At 56.9% G+C, this 8,542-nt stretch overlaps 1 protein-coding gene and 1 long non-coding RNA gene across 3 annotated transcripts in view; one reads left to right on the top strand and one right to left on the bottom strand.

Moving 5' to 3' along the window:
• Window positions 1-24: 24 nt before the first annotated feature.
• On the bottom strand, window positions 25-1,405 carry LOC149917143 (uncharacterized). The gene is made up of 3 exons (XR_016468902.1): window positions 1,388-1,405; window positions 411-564; window positions 25-118 (listed from the first exon to the last, which is right to left on the bottom strand). It is a non-coding gene; the product is annotated as an uncharacterized LOC149917143 (long non-coding RNA).
• Window positions 959-8,542, top strand: part of STK32C (serine/threonine kinase 32C) — a 60,072-nt gene continuing 52,488 nt past the window's right edge. For both annotated transcript variants that reach the window (XM_090145699.1, XM_031597294.2), the window contains exon 1: window positions 959-1,119. Coding sequence is in view for 1 of the 2 variants with exons in the window: in XM_031597294.2 (XP_031453154.1) it covers window positions 1,035-1,119 (85 nt within the window). In the remaining variant the exon portion in view is untranslated. The remainder of the gene's footprint in view (window positions 1,120-8,542) is intronic.

The raw sequence follows: 8,542 nt of genomic DNA, 5'->3' as shown, positions 1-8,542 counted from the left end.
AGCAGCACTGCATGCACCTGAGCTCCCCTGGGCTGGTTCCGCCTCCACCAGGTGCTCCATCACTGCTTCGGGCCCTGACTTTGCACTTCTACACGCTCGTGTCGCTCCTGTGTTGCACCTGTGTCACATCACAGCGATCAGTGGAATCAGCCAGTTCAGTCCTGAACTGCAAACTCCAGGCCTGGTTGGCTTTCCCAAATCCAAGCTTAGAATAACAGAATGGCAGAGCAGTGCAGGCTGGAAAAGCTCCCTGAGACCCCAACCCCGCCCAGCCCACAGTCCCACTGCCCACGTCCCTCAGTGCCACATCCCCACGGCTCTGAACACCTCCGTGCACAGGGACTGCCCACCCCTGGGCAGCTGTGCCAGCGCCCGGCCGCTCTCTGAGCAGACATTGCGCTGGTACCAACCTGACCCTCCTGGTGCAATGTGAGGCCATCCCCTCTCGTCCTATTGCTGCTACCTGGGGCCTCTGCCGACCTCGGCACAACGTCCCATCAGGGCGCTGCTTCCGTGGGACGTCCTCGAGTGTGCGGCAACAGGGATCTCTCTGGTGGGGAGATTCTGAAACGCGCAAGAAAGAGCTTCCTTCTCCATTTTGTTACAGACAGGACAGCGCACGCGGCTGCCTTCAGACAGTCGGGTTCAATGTCAGAACCAACTCGTGCCGATTCCAGCCGCCGCGTTCACCGCGCGCCCGGCGCGAGCAGCTCAGCAGCGGGCGGCTCCGCGCCGCGCCGCCCACCGCACCTGGAGCGCCGCTGTCCTCCCGCCGCCGCCGGGGGCGCTGCGTGCCGCCACTCCCGGCCGTCCCCCGCCCCGCCCCGCCCCGCCCGGCCGCGCTCGCCGTCCCCGCCGCCCCGCGCTGCGGCAGCCGCCGCGGGCAGGAGGAGCGGGGCTGCCATGCGGGCGGGCGGCCGCGGCGCGCGGGGCGGCTGAGCGCGGCTCGGGGCCGTTCGTCCCGCTCGGTCCCGCTCGCGGGAGCCGCCGGCCGGCGGGGAGCGGCGCGCGGGGCATGCCATCCGCTCGGCCCGATGTTCCACTGGGGCAAGTGGAAGAAGAGGATGGGAGCGAGCGCCTCCTCCTCCAAGAGACCCGTGTTCGACGAGCGGGAGGACGGTGAGCGTCCCGTCCGCACCTGTTGCGGGGCCCGGCGGCGCGGGGCGGATCCGTGGGGAGCGGCTGGGCGGGCCGGGAAAGTTCGGGTCGGAACGGCAACGCGGGGACGTGCGGGGCTGCGGGAGGGAAAGTTGGAGCGGAGCGGCCGGGGGAGGTGGGGCGGGGAGACGTGCGGGATGTGCGCGAGGGGCCGGGGAGCACCGCGGCCATCCGTCGGGACCGGGGAGGCGCCGGCCCAGCGGTAATTCGCCTCGTTCGTCTCCATTACCGCTGGGCCGTAGAGGAGCTGCGTGTCGGAGTCCCGGCTCGCAGGGCGGTGCGCTGTGGGCTGAGCGCAGGGTGAAGCAGCGGGCGTTGCGGGAAGCGCCGCCGGTCCCCGGCTCCCGTCAGTTGTAGCCGTGTGTAAGGCCGGCACCGCGCTGCCCTGCACAAACAACCCCGCGGCTTCTCGGGGTGTTGCGAAAGGGTTTGGCCGTGGATGTGGGCCGTCAGCAGGAGCGGTGAGCAGTGCGAGTTGGGGACTTTGCTCCAGAATTCAGACAGCGCTGCGCTCTGAGCTGCGCCTGCACACAGCCTGTGCGGAGAAATGGAGCTCTGCAGGTGAACCGCTGCTGGCCAAAAGCTGCTGGCGCTGATAACAGTGATTGCGAGCGGTGCTCTGCGATGTTCACCAGCACTGCTGCTCCGTGTGCCTGCTGGGCTCCGTGCTGCTGTTCGGCTGCACGCCTATTTGCTGCGCAGCATGGTTGCTATGGAGATCCCTTAAGACATCCCAGTAAGTTCCTGAGATAAAGAAGGCAGTTAATACTTTGACTCTGTGTGTGACATTGTGCGGAGTGATGGCCAGTGCTGATGATTTTAAGTAAAATAATAATAAAGAATATAAAAAACGAATAGGTGGGGACATGATGTTTAACCTATGGTTTCCCAGTGATGCACATACAGGAGCCCAGCTGCCCTAAGCCAGCGTCCGACTCCTTTCAGTTGTGGAAGGGTGTGTACAAAGAGGAGGTGAATGCTTATTCTCCTAAGTAATAACACGAGGTCCAGAGATTGCCCTGCAGGTTAGGGCATAGAAATGCTTGGTGCTGCCTTGCCTGGCTGACTCGGGAAGGGCTTTGGGCTGGGAGCTGCCTGCCTGACTCTGGCCCCCTGTTGCTGCTCCGTGCTGTGTGACTGCAGCCTGTATTCCTGGGCTGCTGCACTCCAATTAATTGTTGCAATTATATGCAACGATATATAAAAGTGCTGCAGGTCCTTGACTCTCAGGGAAAGCTCTGTCTGTCATTTGCTTCTCCTCTCTGCTCCCTCCAGCTCTGTCAGAATGGTGTCCTGTTCCCTGCAGGACATCTGGCTGTTTTTCAGGGCTCGAGGCAGTGCTGGGTGCAGCAGTGGTGCAGCCCCGCTCAGCCTTCCTGCCACCCACCTGGGCACCGGGCTGAGCAGCACCTGCACATAGCAGGCTGGCACTGACCAGCAGCGTTCTGCTCCTCGCTGCCCTCAGGCTGGCTGTGCTGCCCCAATGCAGCTGCTTCTGTTAGCACTGCTGGGGCCGATCCGAACCCCCTGGGGAGCGGCTCCCTGCCTCCTGCTGACGCTCACCTTCCTGGTGCTGTGCAAGACTGCAGCACGTGTTTTGCTGTTTGCTGGTAAAACCAACAAGCTGTTGGTTTGTTTCTATGTTTGTTTGCTTTCCCAAATGCAGAATACTCTTGTTGTGAAGCTAACAGGAATGCTTCAAGCCCAGTTAGAGACTGCTTACGGGTGAGCTGGGCTTGGGAGCTGAGATGAGCGGTAGAAGTGCATGGCAGGGGGAGCACAGCACAGCGCCGTGTGTGTGCGCGTGTGAGCACAGCGCCGTGTGTGCCCCGTACCCGAAGTGTGCAGGCCGGGGCTCCTCCCATCTTACAGTGGCTCCTACAGCCGTGCACGGCACACGAGGGGCAATGTGCAAAGTCATCCGGTGCTGTTCTACCTTCGGCTTGTGCTGAGCCGGGCTGATCCCAGGGCTCCATGCCTACGTGGTGGCACTGCCTCACATTCGCAGCAGATTTACGGGGCGTTAATATGGCAGCCTAACTGTTTTTGTCGCGATCAGCGCCTGTATCGGCGGTTGCGTGCCAGCACTGTGACCTGACTGCCGGTCAGGGCTGCTCCGACGGCTTCACCTTTCTCGTTCCCCAGCCTTGCTCCTGATGGAGGCTCCCAGCAGCTCAGCTCCGGCAGGCCGGAGGTGCGCAGAGCAGGGCTGGGCGGTGTGACTGTGGGTGTTCTGGTTTCCCCTCTTGAGGAACGGAGCTCTTTGCTCAGGTGGGATTAAACCCTGACCGGGCACTGGGGGACGCTGGGTCCTGCTGGCGGTAGATGGCCGCTGGCGCTCGGTGCCGGCCGTGCCCGCCCCGTGGTGCCGCTCGGTGCCGGGCCGTCCCGCACGCACCGCACTCCGGGCCGCTCGGTGCCGCCGGGTCCCGCACTCCGGGCGGCAGGTCGGCCCGCGGCTGCTCCGCTCCGTCGCCATGGAAACGGGCGGCAAGTTGCAGATGTGGGGTAACGTGGGGAGTCATCTCGCGGTCAGTTCCGAGCGCCGTGCCGGTGGCTGTGCGGCTCTGCCCGGCACGGCGTGGCCGCGGGCGGCTCCCAGGTGCTGGCAGGGCGCAGAACGGAGCCGGGCCGGCAGCTCCCGCTCCTCTCCTTGCAGCTGCAGCCTCTCACAGGTGTGAGTTACGTTGTGCCAGGCTGCCAAACCACGCTTTTATTTCTCTTCCTGTTTTCTGATCTAATGGCAGCGTGTCCAGCTGAAAGGCAGAGCTTGTCTGCAGCCTGGCTCTCGCATGGCTGTGGGTTGGGAGCACAGATGCGTTTGCTGCCTGTTATTTTAGAACAAGAGGAATAAAGGCTTTCTGTATCAAAGTGGTAACTAAGTAAGTGTTGGGGGGGGAGGAGGAGGGAGTGAGAATCACAAGGAGGTGTCAGAAAAGCTGTGTTTAGTGTTGTCATTTGTTTCTTTGTGTTCTTTTTTTGTAAAGGATCTTTCTTCTTGCAGATCCATGGCCTTTTTTGGAGCATAGTTTACCCAGAGACAAGTGCTTGTCACACACTCCTGCTGCCTGAGCTGCCTAGAGCAGGAGGCACTTCGCCCCGTCTGGCGATTTGGAACTTTTGGCAGCTGTGCTTTCAGACGGTCAGGTGAAAACCAACCCGGTGGGCAGCTGAGGCTGCTTTCCTGAAGTCAAATAAGGAAAAGTTAACCGATCTGACAGCAGTTCATGGGATGCTGACTTTATTGGAATGCAGAAGGCAGATGAGAGGAAAGTAATCAAAGAACAGGTAGAACGTCAGATCAAATTGATCCTTCACCTGTCCTCCAAAGGTCCCAGTCACTACAATCTGTGTAAAACAATCTGTTTGTGAACTGAGAATAGCACTGAAGAACACGCTTTTACGGGCTTCAACACCTTATTTGTCACATTAGAATAGCAGAAATACAGAACCTTTCAGGCTGGAAGAGCCCCCTGAGGTCCGCTGCCCACATCCCTTTGTGCCACATCCCCGGGGGTCTGAACTCCAGGGACGGGACCCCCAGCCCAGGGCAGCCTGTTGTGTTACTGGTGTGATGACCTCATTCTGCTGCTGCTTCCCCTGGTGCCTGCAGCTGAGTTTTCAAGGGGCTACAAGTGCAATTAAATGGAGCTGAACAGAAGCTACTGTGCGTGGTTCCAGGTAGTGCTGAGACCCAAGGCTGGCAGGTGCCTGGCACGTGGAGGTGCAGGTCGTGTGGTGCATAATGTCAGCTTTTGTAAGTTTAAAAAATACAACCTTGGGAGTGAAAGGTGTTGATTTGATGCTTTTATAGTGTGGAACTTCTGAAGCAATGAGCACTTTACAGCTGTGTATGGCTGGTGTGGTTCTCACACGATGGTGATCGCGTACATCCAGAGGCGAGTGCCTTGTGGTGCACACTGAATGTCTGTGTGTAGGACATGGAGAACGGATCCTTTTCAGCGTCTGTTTCTTGTGGAATGGTTTTACTGCCTTGCTCCAGGACCCCTGTGGCAGAGCACCACTAATCATGGATAATAACTACATAATAACTGCCTGCTGTGTGATGCGCAGGTCACAGGGAGGTAACTGCACCCGGCAGTGCTGACAGAAGTGTGAATCCCGAGTGCTTCTGTGCCTGTGTGTGGGTAGGTGTGCAGCAGGGAGCTGTGAGGGAGGAGAGCTGATAGCCAACCTCTGCTTCAGCCCTCATCTCCCTAACGGAGGGCGTGTGGCTTGTGAGCAACTTAGTGTCTCCTAACAGGAGAAGATAAATGTCAGCATTCTCTTCTCCTGTCCCACTTTAATTCTTCAGGAATTAAATTGTTTTACGTGACAGTTATGGAAAACTAAAACTGCTTGGGATGTGTGGGAACAGACGGCTGTGAGCACTGAGATCTGACAGAGCCAGAGCATTGATGTGCTGAGTCACCTCCCTGTGCTTCTTCGGGGGCCTTTCCCGCACCTGGACCCGCAGAGGGATGAGGTGCTGAGTGGTGCTCTGACTTCAGCAGCCTGCTGGTCTGACTGTGTGCTGAGTCCACGTGGGTGATGGTCAGCCAGCCCATGTAATTAAGTGGAACACCACTTACTGATGTATTCACAGCTCAAATGACAGTTCTGGAGGCTGATCATCTGTGGTTCAAAAAATAACCCTGTTTGGCTCTGTGGGCACCAGCAGGGAGTTCGTGTGCTCTGAGCAGTTCTGTGTTAACCTGCAGCAAGTTCTTCCAATGTGAGTGGAGCACGTGTTGTCCAGGGCTGGTGCAGAGTGGGGGGGCTGGAGAAGTGTGCTGAGCACCTGGAAGCAAAGCAGTATGGCTGAAGGCATTGAAGCATGATCTGGCGCCTTGCATTGGGTCTCCCTGCTGCATGGGCTGTACAAGGGAAAAACACGGCTGTCTTTGCTCAGGAAAAAATATTTCCACCTTTCTTCATTTCAGGTTCAGTCCCTGACCTTCTCCTTCTCCCCACCCTGAAACAAATCCCACGACCGTGCAAAATACTGACTGTGATGTGTGTCCGGGGAGAGGAGGAGGATTGCATGGTGGCATCAGAAGGCATCGTGTGTATTTCAGGCACCCAGAATGGGGGAGAAAGGGAACAGCAGTAACTAGGAAGACATTGAATTGGTGAGAAACCATTGTGGTATGCGGGAACTTGGCACCTGAGGCACTACTTGGCACTGGACTTTAATGTTACTGGTATTGACAGGCTATGTAGTACGAGAGCATGGGGGGAGTACTTAGAACCACTTCTATGGTTATTTAAAGGATTGTGATGTGTTTCTGATCTTAGAACCTGAATATAGCGACAAGAGTCAGAGCGAAAGGCTTGGGCAGAGGCTCTGGCTGCTGAGAGCAGGCTGTTCTCCATCGGGTAGGCCAGAACTCGGTCAGGTGGGGGCTGCATACGTGCTGGCTGCTAAAGGAGGGGGCTGGTTGTGTAGCTGTGTGTCAGCGGCCGTTCGTTGTGCAGGAGGCCATCGGGTCAGCCAGGTTCCTTTGAAATCTCTTTCCTGCTGGCTGCACAGGTGGTGCAGTGTGTGCACACCTCGGAGGGCTCCGGGCATCTCATGAGCACATCTTTTCCTTGCAAATGGCTTTTCACTGCCACTACTATTTTCTGTGCTATTTTGGTGTAGAAAAAGCACTTTCGAAGCATTGGATAGCAAGTGTGCTGCCGAGGTGTGACACTCCCTGGCAGTGCTTATTGCAAACACCCACAAGCCAGTGCCATGACAACTGAGCAAAACTGAAATCTGCCCAAGCATATTGATGGCTGTGCAGTTGGTCTTCGTGTGCTGCAAGTTGCTGTGGAAGCACGGTTACCTCCTGGATCGGGCTGTCGGTGGGTGCATCTTTCTGCCATGCTGCCAGCATCTCATGCTATCTCACACTGTCAGTATGGTATCATATCTCATTGAAAGGTCTTTTTTTTTTTTTTTTGAACTGTGATACGAAGAATGCTAAATGACCTTGTAAAACTATGTCACATGATCCATTAGAAAGAGAATGTGCTGCATGTTTTCCTGGATCCCCAGTTAATGGGAGCCGGCAGGCAAGGCTAGAAGGTAGGAAATGCAGAAAATAATATATATTAGGCTTGGGTTGTTTGCACCGTGGGAGAATGTGCTTTTTGCTCTACAGAAAATAAGGCTAAAGCCTGGTCCCAAGTAATTTGCATTTTAAAGGCTCAGTACTGCATGTTGTAATGAAACGAATAATTCACAGGTGTTCAAACAGCCCCAGTAACTTCATGTTCCAGGTTCTGGGTTTTCTCCATGCTCCAGCAGACGGGGCACCCAGCCAGGCTCTAGCCCCACGCCTGCCCTTCCAGTGCCAGCAGTCAGCAATGTCCTGCCTGGCTTTCACCTCAGCTGTGGTTGTTTACTGTCGTACATCACTGCACCTTTAACCAGTAATGAGCACTTCCAGGGAAGACAGTGCTGGCTTGAGCTGTTGCTATGAGCTGGGTTTATCTTTGAGCTCCCCAACTGGGAAGTGGTGCCTGTTCAGAAATGAACTCTATCTTGTAGGAAGAGGGTAAAGCTCTTCACTGCAAGGAAGACATCAAGGCTCTGGAACACGTCCAGAGAAGGACAGCAGAGGTGTGCAGAGTCTGGAGCACAGGGGAGTGGCTGAGGGAGCTGGGGTTGTTGGCTGTGGAGAAGAGGAGGCTCAGGGGACCTCCAGGAGTTGCTCCATGCAACTCCTAATAGGAGGTTGTGGCAAGGTAGGGGTCAGCCTCTGCCCCAAATAGCAGCGATAGAATGAGAGGTCATGGCCTCACATTGCACCAGGGAGGGTCAGGTTGGTATCAGAGCAATTTGTCCTCCAGAGAGCGGCCAGGCGCTGGCACAGCTGCCCAGGGGTGGGCAGTCCCCATCCATGGAGGTGTTCAGAGCCATGGGGATGTGGCACTGAGGGACGTGGGCAGCGGGCTGGGCTTGGAGATCTGAAGGGGCTTTTCCAGCCTGCACTGTTCTGTGGTTGTAGAATAGCACGTAGTGCTCACAGCAGAGGTGGCTGACCTGCTCCCACAGCACAGCGCTGTGCTTGGCTTATCCCAGCACCTGCACACTGCCTGGCAGCCAGCAGCAGTCCTGCTGTGCCTCTGTGCAGCTGCTCCGTGCAGGCAGGGGGCTGGGGGGCAGTGAGGATGTTGCTGTATCAGTGCTGTGCAGAGGTCCTGTGGTAACTCTGTGACAGCAGGGCAGGTCTGCGTGCAGCTCGGATGCTGTGTGTGGCACAGCAGAAGCTCAGCGTGCTGGGGCACTGGTGTTTGCTGTTCATTTTGGTTTGATTGGTTTTTATCACACGTTAGATGCCAAAGTGAGAAAAATTGTGAGCAGGTGTCAAAACAGGCAGCGTGGTGACAGGAG

Source organism: Phasianus colchicus, chromosome 8 (assembly GCF_987193195.1).
Source record: "Phasianus colchicus chromosome 8, bPhaCol1.hap1.1, whole genome shotgun sequence".
In the NCBI taxonomy this organism is placed as follows: domain Eukaryota; kingdom Metazoa; phylum Chordata; class Aves; order Galliformes; family Phasianidae; genus Phasianus; species Phasianus colchicus.
This window is presented reverse-complemented; position numbering and strand designations above follow the sequence as displayed.